The 16,991-nt window shown below is 40.2% G+C and overlaps 1 protein-coding gene across 1 annotated transcript in view; it reads left to right on the top strand.

Annotated features, from left to right (window-relative positions):
* KIAA0319 (KIAA0319 ortholog) overlaps positions 1-16,873 on the top strand; it is a gene marked incomplete at its 3' end in the record, with an annotated part of 31,789 nt that extends 14,916 nt beyond the window's left edge. The window contains exons 3-15 of the mRNA XM_010190745.1: positions 16-199; positions 2,273-2,374; positions 2,818-2,915; positions 3,299-3,386; positions 3,925-4,017; positions 4,816-4,948; positions 6,808-7,036; positions 7,918-8,041; positions 10,571-10,703; positions 11,578-11,726; positions 14,134-14,285; positions 15,307-15,445; positions 16,714-16,873. Coding sequence (XP_010189047.1) covers positions 16-199; positions 2,273-2,374; positions 2,818-2,915; positions 3,299-3,386; positions 3,925-4,017; positions 4,816-4,948; positions 6,808-7,036; positions 7,918-8,041; positions 10,571-10,703; positions 11,578-11,726; positions 14,134-14,285; positions 15,307-15,445; positions 16,714-16,873 — 1,784 coding nt within the window. The remainder of the gene's footprint in view (positions 1-15; positions 200-2,272; positions 2,375-2,817; positions 2,916-3,298; positions 3,387-3,924; positions 4,018-4,815; positions 4,949-6,807; positions 7,037-7,917; positions 8,042-10,570; positions 10,704-11,577; positions 11,727-14,133; positions 14,286-15,306; positions 15,446-16,713) is intronic.
* Positions 16,874-16,991: the final 118 nt, after the last annotated feature.

Raw genomic sequence — 16,991 nt, 5'->3', positions numbered from 1 at the left:
TAATTAATTTTTCAGGCTGCTACACCCTCCCCTTCGTCAGAGAAACTGGATTTCCCCCCAGGTGTGTCAGAGCAAACCCAGACTGCCACAATGTCTTCAGAGAACTTCACTGAAGGTGGGATCATGCTGCTTCCCACTAATACTGTGCCATCTGAGCCCATGCAGCAGTTCACACCACCTGCTACTGCTGCTAAAGCAGGTAATGTTTCAACAGAGCTGGAGGTCTGAGGGGTACCTGTGGGTTGGACAGTGAGTGAGGATGGCTTCACCCCGTCAGGCTTCCAACCTGTTGTTAGGTATGAGCTCACACTTTATCCAAATGTAACATCGTCCCATTTTTAGCCTGTGGGCCTACACTACCACTGTAAACTCCAGACCCCTTAGCTGCTTACTTCTGAGGCAGAACTCTGACCAAGTCCATAATTAATGGGAAATTATAACTCAAGTAAATAGAGCAAAATAAAAAGCAAGATACTAAGAGCCTTTTTAAAATGGGTTAATTTTTATACTTGCTGAGAAATACCTGAAGCTTTCTGGAGTTTCAGAATAGTCTCTTCTAGCCATACTGTTATTTCTGTGGGACTCTTCAGAACATTACTTCCCCTTCAGTAGGATTCCCACTACATATAGTTGTCAGCAACAAAGGTGGGACCTGAGGAAGCTCAGTATTGGTAGGGGAGGAGCCTAGTCCTTAGTAGGGGAGAAGGTGGCCTCTTCATTCTCAGAGGAGGGGAAAAAAAAAAAAAGATTTGCTCCAATTTCAAAGCTGTAAGGAAGCTTATCAGACTTCCAGCTGCAGAGCAGAAGTTTTTATTTTGAATAGGACATGTTTAACCATTGTGTCCTCTGTAGTTGTGTTAAATTCTGTGTGTATGTTGGAGTATCTCCTTTATCCTGGGGAGTTTTCCCCACCTCCTTGTGCAACCTGACAGAGTTAGAAGGGCCACAAGGAGGAGAGAAGCACAGGTGTGTGGTGTTCTGCACTCCTGATGTACTGAGGGGTATGGAGAGCTAAGGCCTTTGCTTCCTGGTAGAGCAAGTCTGATTTGGGACATTCTTGTCATCCTCTGCCAAACTGTGACCTGCCAGCCAGGATAGCGGTAGGAGGTAACAGGAAGAGATGAGCTACAAGAGATTGCTCTCCAAGGCAATGGATCATAATTACCATTGAGTGTTGACTAGGCAGCTCCTCCTCCTCCTTCACAGGAGGAGGTTGAAGAGGACTCAAAAAGGAGCTTGGAAGAAGAAGCTGAAGCGAAGGTTGTGATGAATCTTACTGTAAGTACTGCTTTGTGCAAGGATTGCCTCAAGTTTGTGTGTTCTCAGACCTGCTGTCTCAGAAGTCTTGAAGACAGTCCCTTCTCTCCTTTGGTCACCACCCTCAGCTAGCCATTTTATTCTCATCCCGTGAGGTCAAAGTACAAACCTCCACTCCACTGGTTACTGGGGCACCTCCCTTGAGCAATTATGGAGCCTTGGGTGCATTTAAGTAGCAGTGGCAGACAGTGTGCTGTCTATGTGGCCTCTGCACTTAATCCATTTTTAGACCTGTCAGCTGCTACTGCTGAGTAGCCTCTTGCTCGTCTGTTCAGAGTTTGTAAGTTGGATGTTTAGACACTAGTGAATGTTGCCATTGGAGAACCTTTTGTTTTGTGGGTTCTCAATATTAAAAGTAAGAAATTTAAAACCTTTGAAATACAGGATCTGTGGGAACCCTTCCTGAAGTCATGCTTTGGTACATTTCTGTTGAGGACTGGATTTGTGGACTTAGGCATTTTTGGAAGAGGGAAGAATTCTCACACATGAGAACTGGGAAGGTGTTCCTGGATGGCAAATAGATTGAATGTGTAGTTCAGCTATGAAATAACACCTTTGCCCTGCTATACAAGTGGAATTTTTAAAAGAGGAACTGAGCTGGACATTGAGGCGTGCCTCAAGTGCCACACAGACATAGTAGTAGTGCTTCTTGGTAAAAGACGATGTGATATTAGAGTTCTAGTATGGACTATAGTACTTTATTTACTGAAGTTTGTTCTGGTGCAGATGGCATTTTTTTGTCTTCTGTAATTGTTTATTTTTTAATTCCTGCACTTGGACCCATAGTCATAATAGATTATTTGATTATGTATTGAGGATTTTTTAAAAATTATCTGTGTTTAATCACTGTAGAGTGTTTGTCAAATTTTTTTGAATCCCTTACAAATAATATTTGAAGATAGTAAATATACATCCCTCCTATCTGTTAAAACATAATGTACTCGTTCTGTCTTAGATACAAAAGAACTTCTTGTGTCTGCTGGAGATAACATACAAGTGATGTTGCCCAAAAATGAGGTTGAACTGAATGCCTTTGTTGTCCCGCCACCGCCTACAGGTGAGTTGAATGGCCTTGGCATACAAGGAGATGCACATACTACTGCCTGTAAATGTAGACAAGTCCTGAGTTATGTGAACATCTGCACCTCAGGATAAAACCATCTTTGAAAGTAGGTTCTGAATGCAACTTTTACCTTAAAACTACCAGCTTCCTAATTGCAGCAGCAAAGAACACGTATTTCATAGGTAGCTATGTAAGATGTATTCACTTCATGTGAAGCTGGTTTTTATGAAGAAGTCAATTATTTGTGAAGTCCATTACATCTTTGCTGCTTTACCAAGTTACAACACACTGTGGAAGATTTTTCAGGCTTAAACAGTGGCTACCGTGATTTCCTACTGTAGCATTTTATCTGACAGCTTGTGAACTTGATGTCTTTGTTTCCTGGGCTTATCTTGAAGGCAAAGCTGATTACTCTTATGCTGTGTTATTGCTCTTAGAAACAGCCTACACTTATGAGTGGAACTTAATCAGTCACCCTGCAGACTATGGTGGTGAAATGGAGCGCAGGCACAGCCAGACCTTGAAGCTCTCTCATGTAAGTGAGCTCAGACTCATTGTGTTTGTGGGGTTCTTTCACAGGAATCTTCCCTGTGGGGAAGGGCACATTGATTCAAAGAGTTTGAATGACTGCCACAGTCTCTTCGCTTGCATGTGTCACCAAATCTTTGCTAGATTAGAAGTATCTTTTTTTAAAGTGCTCTAACAATTTTCTAAGCTAGAGTAAAAATTCCTAAATGTTTGCTTTGTATTCCCCACTGCTGGGCAGTGACTTCTGGCCTTTCGTGCATGTGTTTATAAAAGGAGCTCTAGATTTCCGATATCCAGATTTTTCTCAGTTTCCAATATGATTGGCAGATTTATACATACTACTTTTGTGTAATTTGACATGTAACCAGATTTGTTCTGTGTTTGTCTCAGTTATCGGTGGGACTTTATGCCTTCAAAGTAGCAGTTTCTGGTGAAAATGCCTTTGGTGAAGGTTTTGTAAATGTCACAGTCAAACCAGGTAAATTAGTTGGCTAAAATAATGAAATTAATTTCTTCAAGTAGTTGTACAACATGCTTTTTTAATAGTCTGTCAAGGATATCTGATAGTCCAGTCATGCAGAGATGTTTCGTATCTTGACGTGTATAAGGCATTTTAAGGAAGTAGAGTTAAGGATCTTGTTCACTGTGAGTGCTCTCTGGTCTTGTACCCTCCTCAGGCAAGGTCTGAGATAGCATCATGCCACCTTTTATGGTCCCCTTCTCCAGTACAGCTCGGAATAGCAATTAGGTGCTGAACCAGTTGTAGCTGCAAGCTACAGTGCATAGGTCTGATCTAAACTATGAAAAGTGGCCGCAGCAGAAGACTGCTGTGTCAGCGTGCTGCTCTTCAGTAACCTTTTCTTTCCCTTGTCCAAAAAGGGCAGCAGATGCTGCAGGGCTGTCAATCCTAGATTTAAATCACTGGGGACTATTGATCTGTAGAGTTAACAGATTAGTTTTACCTAGGCTTTTACTACCTTTTCTTTGTGTTTTTTTCTCTCCCATCTTTCTCACAGCAGTTAGAGTTAACCAGCCTCCTGTTGCCGTTGCCTCACCCAAAGTACAAGAAGTTTCTTTGCCTACAACATCTACATTCATTGATGGCAGTCGTATGTACTGGACCACCCTGTGCTTATATCCTATATTTTAAATATACAGTTACAGCATTATTGTTTGCCAACTGCAAGTGAAATTCCTTCTTCTCACTCTGCACAGAAGTTTCCTGAGTCATGATTTCTTCCGAGGATTTGAGTTTAGTTGTAAATCATTTTAGTAAATAAAAAAGTGATAAAATGCAGCCTTCCACTTGGGGATTGAGATGCAGTGTGTCAAAGGCTGCTGCACCCAAACAGCAACTACTTTTGCAGCTTCTTCCTGTCCTGCCCCAGCACACCTCTGTGCCACTACAGCTGAGGCCATGACAGTTGGTCGTGCAGGGTATGGTGAGATCATAGAATGGTTTGGGTTGGAAGGGACCTTAAAGATCATCCAGTCCAACCCCCTGCCATGGGCAGGGCCACCTCCCACTAGACCAAGTTGCTCAAAGCCCTGTCCAGCCTGGCCTTGAACACTTCCAGGGAGGGGACGTACTTGGACACTTCCAGGGAGATGTCCTAGTTTCATTCATAATTATTGCGAGCAGACAAGTTGAAATGTGCAGAGTCTGAGACTGATTTTTATTTTTGTGTGTGAAGAATTTTTGGTTTTGTTTTTTTATTTTATTTACATAAACCATGCCAAGTGTAACTTGGAATTTGTGGTGTTACAGCTGTGTACATGAACCCTGTTTGAATATGCTTGACAAAATAATTGTAAAGAACCAGTTAGGGATCAGTGCATGAAAGACTTTACTATGCATTCCAGCAATTGCTACAAGAAACTGATATGTTTTTCTTTAATGAACGTAGAAAGTATAGATGATATGAAGATAGTGAGTTACCACTGGGAGGAAATTAAAGGTCCTTTGCGAGAGCAGAAGGCATCTGCTGACACTCCTGTCTTGCACTTGTCTAACCTTGTTCCTGGAAACTACACTTTCAGGTACCTGAACAGATGCTTTTCTTTGGGGTTTTAAGTATTTCTGTGATGTCAGCTAAATGTTTGTTTCTCTTTGTTCTCCCATTTACCTACTCAAACAAAAAAACTTCATTATTTTTCTGTGTGCTTTTACCCTTCATTGTGCACAGTGGAGAGATGTAGCTTTATTAAAAAGTGTTTGCAGTGATTTTATGATGCCGGTGTAGCGATACTTTACAGCACAAAGTCATGCAAAACAAGGTATCAGAAATTAAATCCTTCCCACTACCAGCAGTAATAATCGTGACAGAACATTTTTATTACTTTTTTTCCAGCTTAGATGTTGGCAGGTGTCCTGAGATGAAACTCTGCAGTCAGGCTGTGAAAGTCATCCCCTGAAGGGTGGTGGCAGACAGGATAATATTGGGAGGCTGATCCTTGCAAGGCATTGTTTTATGCTGATTTTAATAAGAGTCATTCTGTTCTTCGTAAAAGTCTTTGCCTTGCTACTGTTTTCCTCCATTTATTTCCTCCATGCTGAAGCTGGATTTTATGCAGACAATAGAAGCAATGTTTGTGGTTCTGGGCATTTAAATTAAAATCAGAGTTCATTTTCTTAACTTTTAAACTTAAAGCCTAGTCTGCACAGAGGCAGACTTCCCACTGACCCAGCCTGGGTTATTTGGCTACCAGCAGGTAGCAGCCTACCAGTCAATATATTATGTATTAGTGTATCATCATCAGAATATATTAAATGTGAGGCTTTGCATAAGGTTCTCCAGAAATTGCACAGCTTCAACTTTCATTCTGTGTTCTTTGCTGGAATTGTTTAATATTGTACAGCTGCATAAATAAGCATATGATTTTTCTGAATACTAAAAAGGACAAAGCTTGCTTACAAGCAATGCTCCAAGTGTGTTCTAGACCCTAGGGAATTAAGAAATCACTTGCTCTATCTGTGCATCTTTGGGGAAGGCCTGGGGTACTTGGACATAGAGCAGTGTGTTCAGGCTTACTGGAAATTAGCTGGTCAGCAAAATCCAGTGCTCCTGGCACACGTGGATGTGCACCCACTGCAAAAGTATGCATTCCCTAATGCCAGAATTAGTGAGCACTAGATTTGTTCCCACTTGGGAAAGTCTTCAGGAGTGGTTCCTGTCCATGTGGTCAGCTGTATGTAGTTTTTACAGCAGGTGAATTAGAGATGCATTCAGTCACCACATTGCAGAGGGCAGGGCAGTCTTTTGTCACTTCCATGTGTCTGCAGCAGTCTCATTTTCAGATGATTTGTTATTGTGTTTCTGAGAGGCAGCAGTGTTGGCTTTTTTAAAGCCTGTACTTTGAGTTTTGTGACTTGACAGTTTCAAAAATCTGAGCTGATGGTAAGCTCTGTTAAAATTAGTAATAGCATGAATAAGAAGTTAGGAACTGCTGCTGTGCTATAAACAGAGCTTTCTGAACATCCAGAATAGTTTTTGAATGTAGGTGTTAACAGAAACTGTCCCACTATAGCTGATGAAAGAAAACTGGTTTTTACTGAGTAAACTTTTTAAATAATTTGCAGTGAAATCTCTTTGAAAGTTATGAAGACTGCAGGGTCTGAAACCCTGATCCCAGGTTTCACCTGGGATCCAGAATATTTAGACTTTTTGTTTGTTTGTTTTAAAGGTTAAAAGTTGTGTTTGAAAACAATTTTCTGAATTTCTTTCCTACCTTCGTTGAGGGTTATGTGTTTCTGAAGCAGAAGTTCCTATAATCTAATCAGTAGCTCTGTTTTAGGTTTTATATGTTTGAAAGAAGTGCCAGAAAAAGTTAACCTTTGAACTTGGGACTTGGCAGAAGTCCATCTTGACAGACTTCCAATATTATTTTTCCTGTTGTAGACTCACGGTGATTGATTCAGATGGAGCAGCCAACTCCACCATTGCATCTCTGACTGTCAGCAAACCAGTGGATTACCCACCTATTGCCAATGCAGGACCTAATCAGGCAGTCACCTTGCCCCAGAACTTCATCACGCTGAATGGAAACCAGAGCAGCGATGACCATGAAATTGTTAGCTATGAGTGGTCACTCAGTCCCAAAAGCAAAGGCAAGGTTGTAGCAATGCAGGTATGTCTATTTGTGGAAATACAAGAGCATTTTACAGTTTCTTTTCAAGGGCACAGTAATCTTTTTTCATGTCCCTAAAGCTGAGGATGCTGGTCTCAGGTGTGTTTCATGGTATCCGTGGTTAGAGTGCAATGTACCAAGTACCTCTGCTGGTTAGTTAATCTTTTGTCAAGTCCCTTAGTTCTCATCATCTTTATTAAAATAACCCAAAACCCCACCAAACAAAAAAACCTCTAATTGCATTGTGATTTGCTTATTCCTTATGTCAGAGTTGCCACAAATGTTAATTTTATTAGCAAAAGGACCTATAATTGGGTCCAGTCATTTTATGACCTTATATAGCTATCAACTAATACTGCTGGAAGAATACGCTCAGGACAGAGTTGTCTTGTTTAATATGTTTTTTCTGTAAGCCTATCTGGCTAAGATCAAGTCAAGCTGTGCAATTTTTATTAACATTGCATTAAATGTAATAATGTTTGTTTTTAAAAGATCTCAAAGGAAATGGAATAAGCTCTAGTAATTTCCATTAGTGTTTCATTTCCTAATTGAGGAAGTTAATGTCCCATGTGTTTAACAACTATTGTTGTTCAGATACAATGCAGCAATTACACCAACATAAGAAATTAAGGTTTATTGTCTATAGATATTTTTCTGCGTTGGTAGAGACAGTTGCAATAGTCTATACATTACATTTGTCTGTGCATCAAATTTTCAGTCTCCTCTCTGTCTACAAGATGCTGAAACTGCTTGGTCAGACACTGTGTACTTATGAATTTAAACATTTTATTTTTTCTTCACATTTGCTCTCTAAGACCTTTCATAATCCATAAGCATTTCTGTTTTATCTCGTGCTTTCTGTCTTTATAAATGCTACGTAGGGAGTGCGGACACCGTACCTCCAGTTATCTGCAATGCAGGAAGGAGATTATACGTTTCAGCTGACTGTCACAGACTCTGCAAGGCAGCGATCCACAGCTGAGGTCACACTGATCGTACAGCCTGGTAAGTCAGCTGCAGGCACGTCTGGGTCCCTCAAGGCTGGGCCAGCACTGTCCTCGAACGCCTCATCTCCCCGCATTGCACCACTGAGATGGCAGTCTGAATGTTGGGTGTCCCTGCATCAAGGACTCTTCCACCTCCATTTTTTTTTTTTGTTGAAGCAAATGGTTAAAAGAAGTGTAGAACCATAGAAAGTCCAGGTGGTGATCCTGAGGGCTCCCACCAGCCTGATTACTTGAGGCAACCTGCACAGAGATGTGTTTGAGTATACTTCTAAAAGTTGAAATGTAGCTCTTGAGTTTAATACCCTACAAAGTCTGTTTTGCAAAGCTGTTCAGAGCATCAGTCAATGCTTTGCTTAGTTCTCTTACTGTTTTGCAGTTTTCCTTCAAGAATAATTGTGTGATTTGAGTTCTCTCTAGAATTGTATTGCACTTTCTAGAGAAAAGGTGCATCTTTCACACGTTTCTTTTGATTTGGAAGCTGAGTGATGAAATGGTCTAGGTCTCATGAGACACTATTGAGTTGGCCAAAAAGTAATTGCATTTTTTACTAGGAGACGTCTTATAGAAAACAAAAACGTTATTAAACAATATGTCCATTTTGTTCAGTTTTCTTTTGGTGTCTTCAACTGCAGCTTCATGATTCTGCGCTCAAAAAAGTTCTTACCTTTTTCACAAAAAACAGTTCCAAGAACAATTTTATATCTTCATTGACAGTGAAGGTTTTACCATTCAAGGCATTTTATAAAGAATCAAACAAGTGGCAGTCTGATGGTGCCAGGTCTGGAGAATACCATGGATGTGGTAACACATCCCATCCAAGCTGCAGCATTTTCTGATGCGTGACCAAACTTGCGTGTGGTCTAGCGTTATCATGGAGAAACACAACACCTCTGCAGTTCACAAATTCTGGACACTTCTGTTTGATGGCATCATTGAATTTATCCGGTTAATGACAGCATACATCCAAATTAATGGTTTGGATCTTGGAAGCAATGCAAAATACACAATAGCTCTGAAATCCCGCCCCACTGACAGCATCACCTTCCTTGGGTGAATATCTGCTTTTGAGGTGCTTGGAGCTGGTTCATCACGCTTGCTCCATGATCTTTTTTGTTCATCATTGTTGTAGATGAACCATTTTTCATCGCCTGTTATCACACATTTCAAAAATGGATTGTTTTCCTTATGTTTCAAGAGAGAGTGGGAGATGTCAACGTGCTTAGTGAGATTAATTTCTTTGAGCTCCTGTGGTACCCAAATATCAAGCTTCCTAATGCATCCAAGTTGTTTTAAATGGTTTTCAATGCTCAATTTTGATATGTTAAGATTTTCAGCAGTCTTATAGTGTCATTAAACACTGATTGAATTCGATCAGTGCCTTTATTTTGTCATTTTCAACTTTGATTTGCATTCCTGAGTGTACGTTTTTTCCTTTTTGGAAGTAATACAGCAAAATATGATGAAAATGTTAGTTTTGATTTTTCCGTTTTGAAATAGATGCCAAATAATTAATTGTTAACAAAATAATGCACTTTCTTTTTCTAAAACAAGCTTGAACTGTCAGCTGTCAAGTTACATAATGAATTTGTGTTTTAAAGTGAAGTTAGTTGCATGTCAAGACATGTATGTCCATCTATTAAAAAAAAAACAAACAAAAAAAACCAAAAAAGCTGAATTACTTTTCAGCCGACCCAATTTTTTTTGTGATGTGTTTGCCTATTACATCCAAAGTGGCCTTTTCTGCTCAACTGAAGGTCTCACTTTCCACCATGGGGCAACATTTTATCTTCCTGTTGTTGCTTGTTACACATCTTTTTGTAGATAACCCCTTCTGGGAAAACATTACAGCAGGCATTTACTGCAGAAATCAAGAATGTGAATTGGGAAGTACAGTGTGTAGTGGTGCCTTTTAGCCATGTTACAGTGTGTAACTAGAAACATGCTATTGCTGAAGTCAGGTCTAAGGGTAAATAAATACCCAGGAAAATAGTAGTGTTGCCAGTTTTACCGTGCCACAAAAGCAGAGGTTGAAAACAGAATAATAGATTGAGTATTTCTGCACTAAATCCTCAAAGCCTCTAAATTAGCATTAGCTTTGTGGCATCGTGTTGGCCTTGAGCAGCAGAAAACCTGGGCCAGTATCATCTTTAAGGGCAAAGAAGCATATTCATGTAGCTGGGTTTGAAAGGGATGCAGTGGTGGAACCAGGAGAATCCCCCACCACTCTTGTCCTAAAACATTTCATAAAATGCATTGAGCGTGCTGCAAAATTTTTGCAGTGTGACTGTGCCTTCAGATATGACTGTGAAAAAGGGAAGTACTTGCTGTGGGATTTGGCTTGTTGCAGAGCTGGTCTCTCCCACCTAGTATTTTTTGCTGGCTTGTGCACGTTATACTTGTGATTTGTACCTCTGAGCGAATATATCAAATTTGTAATATAATATTCCATGTAAAATCTTCCCTCTGATTGGAAATCCTTGCTAGTGACTACCTAGCAAATGTCATACACTAAATGTTATTTTTACAGAAAATAACAATCCTCCAGTAGCAGTGGCAGGCCCTGACAAGGAACTTACCTTCCCGGTAGAAAGTACTACACTGGATGGAAGCAAAAGCCAAGATGACCAAGGCATTGTCTTCTATCATTGGGAAAATATCAGGTATCTAGATATTTTACTTACCTCCAGTAAAATAAACAACAAAGTGAAAGCGATTGGATGCCAGAGCCTGTTAGGCAGTTGTGTTGGGTGATGCGCTGTTCGAGAACTGCTTTCAGGATCTTCCCACCCAGGTGGTAGTAGGGTAAGGGACAGAAATTTTAAGTTCAACTTGAAAGGCTTAGCAATCTCTCTCTGTTTGTAACAGAAGACCTCAAAATGTTACACTGCAAAAGAGAGAATCAAAGGAGCTTCCATGTCTCCTGTTAAAAAGCAATTAACAGGCTTGTGTGCCTTCCTGTAGCATACAAAGTTTTCCCATCAGTGCTTAGAACTGGGATTTCTCAGTCACTTGTTTGTTGAATAATAAAGTAAATTGACAAAGTATTTACACTGAGCTTTCAATAGTAGGTGCCTAAAGCACTCCTGAATGATGATTGAATTTTTTTTACAAAAGTTTATGTATTTATGTGTGAAACTAACTGATCCTTAATAAAAGTACATGGTATTAGTTCATGCAACTGTCATATCTGTGGTACAGGAAGAGGTTTGCTGGCACCCGTACGTGTTGTGAGTGGCTCTTACAGCAACAGCGTTTGCATCCTCCCATGAAATAGTACAGCAAGGGTGGTTGAACTTCTGGGGTGCATTTTCTACTCTTTTAATAACTGGGTGTGATGCTGGGTGCTTAGAATGATCTTTTTAAAATGGATTTATGAATCTTCTGAGCTAAACTCATGTCTCATGTAGTTCTTTAACCATCAGTGCTTATAGCGGTTGTAGCACTACAATAGACATAAAAGCAAGTGACATGAGCAGTGCTGCTGAAAGAACCATTTGGCTGGCTGTGCAGAATTGCTTTTCTGTGTTGTTTCAGTGGGCCAAGCTCCATACAGATGGAAAATGGTGACAAAGCAATAGCAACTGTGACTGGTCTTCAAGTTGGTACCTATCGCTTCAGGCTGACCGTGAAAGATCAGCAGGGCTTAAGCAGTGCCTCTGTGCTATCCATTACTGTGAAGGAAGGTAAGCCTTGATCCTTCTTAGGGTATGGTAGGCAGCTTGACAGTTAATTCAGTCACTGACAGATGGTAAAGGAAATTAGAACAGAAAGGGATAGTAGATTTGTAGTCATAATTCAGGGGAATTAATGAAAAGTTACTGATGTTTTGTAAGAAAGTGATATTGTGAGTGACTGGGAGAAATAAACTTTGCTGCTTATTGCAGGCTTTTTAAAGTTAAATATATGCAGAATTAGTTGCAATAGCAATGCTCCAAAATACTGGTTTTGACCATGGTGTGTCTATTTCATTAAGAGGATATGTTTTTTATTCTCAAAGTTCAGCTTTAAGCAGAAAAAGCAATTTTACTGTGGGTTTTTAGTAACATCCAAGAAGTCTCAGAGTATAATAATTTCCACTTAAAACCTTAACATTAAAAGACCTGTAATTATTTTGTGTTTTTTGATACAGAGAAACAGTTGCTGTGGTGGTTTTTGATTTTTATTCCCCTCCTCCTCTTCCCCCCCTCCCCATGCATACTGTAGGAGAAACTCTAGGATATTATTTATTGTGCTAGATCATAGAATCATTTAGGTTGGAAAAAACTTTTGAGATCATCAAGTCCAACCGTTAACCTAACACTGCCAAGTCCACCACTAAACCATGGCCCTAAGCACCACATCTACACATCCCTGCAGGAATGGTGACTCCACCTCTTCCCTGGGCAGCCTGTTCCAATGCTGGACAACCCTTTCAGTGAATAAATATTTCCTAACATCCAATCTGAACCTCCCCTGGAGCAACTTGAGGCCGTTTACTCTTGTTCTGTCACTTACTACTTGGGAGAAGAGACAGACACTCGCCTCACTACAGCCTTCTTTCAGGTGGTTGTAGAGGGCAGTAAGGTCTCCGCTCAGTCTCCTTTTCTGCAGACTAAACAACCCCAGTTCCCTCAGTTGCTCCTCATAAGACCTGTTCCCTTAGACTCTTCACCAGCTTAATTGCTTTTCTAATGGAGGTACTGTCAGGTATTCCTGACAGATTCCATAGTTTTAACTTGTGTTGCATCCTCAAGTTTACAGCTGTTGATAATCCAACTATCTTTTACCGCATGTTGTTCCTTAGGAAGTGATTTTAGCAATCTCCATGGGCCTGTGCATCTTTGTAAAGAGGGTGGCATAATACCTCACAAATCTTGTTTGGTCCAGAGTTTGGCTTTCTGTTGCATACCTTGTTTTTTGAGGGGAGCTGTGCGTTCTGGCTCTGCAAGTATGGTAGCTGTACCAGTTATGAAATGATAGTAGAGTTGCGTTAGAATCTTGGCTGCTAGTTGTCTTGAAAACAGTGCAGCTTTGTTTATTTTTCACTTGGTATCACTGCAGAATGGATGAATCTTGGAGAAGAAGCTGGGCTTGGTTTTATCCATGTGCATTATTGGTTGAACTGTTTCAGAGTGTCAGTTGGGTATTTAGTCATGAACACGAGGCAATAGCTCTGCCCAATTGTGTCTCATGGTCTCATTCATGCTGTGAAGTGTAGCCACAGGATGTACTGATTACAGTCACAGGCTCAATATTAAAAATATTTACTGTTCCAATAGCCAAGTTTAACCATCTGGTTTATTTGGAAGAGACAAGATGATCACTTGTATCAAAGAACTCTATACTGTTTCAAAGAACAGTTATAGCCAATGCCCGGGAGACATCTGCCCAAAATTGAATCATTTATGTCCAACCTAATATTCAGACCAGCAAGTTATTTCACTTAGCCTCAGAACTTCCTGGAGCTCTGTCTTATCAGTTGTGTTATAAATAAGTCAGTGATGTCTGGTTTCTTGAAAAAGAATACATTCGTGTTTCTTTGGTGATTTTTGACCGTAGTCCCAATGCACGCCTTAAAGTCACTGCTAGCAGTAAGCAAAAAGCATTCAGGAACTGGGATTACTCTTAAGTTTCTTGATTACACTTTGCCTAAGTACAGGCATTGTAAAGATACAAGACCTTACACAAGTTTCTACTAGGTAATAAGTGACTCTCAAGATGAGAAGAGCCCAGCATGGTGATCTCATGCTGGACTGTGTTATGAAGTAGGCAGAAAATCTTTTTTGCTTGACTGAGGAGATCTGACAATTCAGTTATTGTGAGACTGTAAATAGAGTACCCCACAATGCTTTTTGAAAAAGATATTTTTGGATGGTATCTCTTACTGGTATTCTCCTCATGGTGCAGCTCTGCTTTTGTCAGGTTGTAATAATGCTGGAGCTAAATTCTGTATACCCGCTCATCCTTTCCCTGTACCTTTGACATGAGATTCTGTTGTTACTGCTTGTAATCATCGGGTAAAGAGTTGAAGTGTAGGTGTATTGGCAGTGGCATGTCACATTTTGCATGTTTTGAAAGCAAATCCTTCTCCTCCACTATTTTTATGGCTAGAAAACAACAGTCCACCCCGCGCACATGCTGGTGGGAAGCACGTTCTGGTGCTTCCAAATAACTCTGTCACCTTGGATGGCTCAAGGTCTGCTGATGACCAGGGGATTGTGTCCTATTTATGGATTCGAGATGGTCAAAGCCCAGCAGCTGGGGTAAGTTTTTTGAAGATTGTAGCAAGTCAAATTTGGCCCTTGTTATATATGTAGCATCACTGCAGCAGGGCAAGCAGGTATGATTCATAAGGTGCTGTGGGACACTGTGTCTGTTTCTGGTTTGTCTCCCCTGCTCTCTATAATGCTTTGGTTCAAGGGGCTTATGATACTGTCAGTACAGCTATAGAATATGGTAGCTAAGCGGACTGTAGCAGTGTGGATTTAGTTCGGAAAGACTCAAGAGAGCAAGAAGTACCAATAAAGACTAAGGAATCGTTTCTGGTACCAGATGAGGCAAAACTTGCAGTTTAAGATGGAAATAGTGTTTGGCACTAGATACCTTGCCTGGCAGACCATGGTGACCAGCCTGGGTCATTGGGGCAGTGGAGTCTGCTCTCCAAGTGGGAGCAGACAGCAGAAGTACCTCGTGATAAACTGAAGTTTATGCCAGCTACTAAAACTGTGAGAACTTCTTTTTGCCTACCCACACAAAGTGTTGTGGACAGCTCTTTGCAGTCAGGAAGATAGTGGCAAATCAGCAAGAACTGGGAGAAGAGAAACAGCAGAATTATAAAAAAAGCTTCTAGAAGCAATTCACATGAGGGTATAAGAAGAATTGAACAGTTTTAGCTTAAATATAGCTGGTACAGATGGTAGGTAGAAATACATGGACTCCAAGGAAAGGAAATAATTTGGAAGTTAAAGCAGAACTGAGGATACTGGAGTGAAATTGAGAATTAATGATGTAACTGTCTCAGATTTTCAAGCAGATGAGTACTTAAGAATGTCAGCTCTTCTATCTGGGGTTTATTTTAATGAAAATAACCACACTGCAGACATCTTCATTAACTGACACTTCCAAATTTGCATTACTGTGCTGTAAGCTGCAGGTAGGTCACATTTGTCCCAAAAGCTGAAGCAAATATTTGCGCTCTCATACCAGATACCTGACTAATAGTCATATCTGCAACTTTCTCTTTGGGTATAATCATTCTAGTACCTTTTTTTTTTTTTTTTTCAGGATGTGATCCAGGGCTCAGACCATGAGGCAGTGCTGCAGCTGACTAATCTGGTGGAAGGAACCTATATTTTTCACTTGAAAGTGACAGATGCTAAAGGAGACTCGGATATTGATTCAGCAGTTGTTGAAGTGCGGCCTGGTATGACAATTAAAAGGTCATCGCTATGTTGTGAATACCTCATCTTTATTCTCCTTTTCACTTAATTATTTCAATGTTAACAACATTCTCTCCAAACACAAAGCAAACAGATCTCTCTCTTCCTACCTTCTTGTTCTCTCAATAGGCCTGAGCATGTTAGAAAACAACGTCAGGATTCTTAACTACCAATTACACCATTGTCTTACTGGAAGCATAAATAAATAAAAATCATACTTCCTAGTCAGTATTTGCATTTGGGTTTTGTTGCTTTTTATTCATTGTGTGTTTTAATTTCATTTTTTCTCCCTGTTAATCACTTTTGCGGATGGAAAGAGATGGGAGCTGAGCGTTAAGTTTAGGTACAAATGCTGCAATTGTGTGTTTAATGGCTGAAAGTGTGTTTTTATGCTTGTTTTCCTCATTTCATCCTGAAGGACAAAAACAAATCTCAAAAGTATTTCAGGGATTTTTGAAGTGTCTTTTCATGGTTTGATACTGCTTGTACATAGACTTGTTTTCAAATGCAGGAAAAATGGCTCTGTGATGGAAGCATAAGTGGAGGAGTTTTCAGAAAATGAGTCTGAAACCTTGGATCTGTCAGAGATTTCTGATTTGGTTCTTGGGCAATGATGCTATTACTGTTCCTCACTTTATTGTTGAATATAGTCACAATAATTGGCTCGGGATTCTCATTGGATAGCTGTGAAGCTTGTATTGTTTGCAAAGCACTCTAGAAGTTCAGGTATTATTTAACAGAACCCTCAGTTTGTGAAGGTAAACATATTTGATATTTCTCAGATAGACCATCCTCATTTAGACTCACTTGCAGAGTGTTACATGCTGCCACATCAGTCCATCTTTGCCTCCCTTTTCCTGGGTGGTAGGCAGTAGCAGAAAACTAGCAGGGAGCTTAAGAATTAGGCTCACCTAATGCTTACTTCTGACCTTAAGATGGCAGCATGTAGGGGAACAGAAATTGCTGTTCTGCACAGAAATTTATTAATGCTGAGCTGAAGTACACACTGAAGTGCTTGCTTTCAAGTCCTAGCTAGGTTGCTATGTTAGGACTCAGCAGGCTTGTTTCAGAGGGAATGTGAAAATGTAGGCTAAGCACTTTTCAAAGAACACAAAAAGGTTGGATTATAAGGGATATGGGTCTTCTGCAGGAAACCAGAGTATTAATAAAAACCTTTGAGTGCTGCATATTTTCTTCAGTTGGTACTGAAATATATGCTAGGCTTTGAATGAACAGCATCTTCTTCTGTCAGATCCCAAAAGGAGTGGTCTGGTGGAGCTGATTCTGCAAGTTGGAGTGGGACAGCTGAGTGAACAGCAGAAGGACACCCTGGTGAGACAGCTGGCCGTATTGCTGAATGTTTTGGATTCAGATATCAAAGTTCAGAAGATACAAGCCTACTCGGATATAAGGTACAAAGATATCCTGCTGTGGCAGGAAGATTTGTGATTTTCATTGACTCTTTCACAGCTCATAATTGTATTTTATTTTAATAATAAATTTTATTTTAATAATTTTTATTTTAGTATT

This window comes from Mesitornis unicolor, unplaced genomic scaffold, assembly GCF_000695765.1.
Source record: "Mesitornis unicolor isolate BGI_N332 unplaced genomic scaffold, ASM69576v1 scaffold318, whole genome shotgun sequence".
Lineage (NCBI taxonomy): Eukaryota > Metazoa > Chordata > Aves > Mesitornithiformes > Mesitornithidae > Mesitornis > Mesitornis unicolor.
Note: the sequence above shows the minus strand (reverse complement) of the source record. Positions and strands in the feature narration are given on the sequence as shown.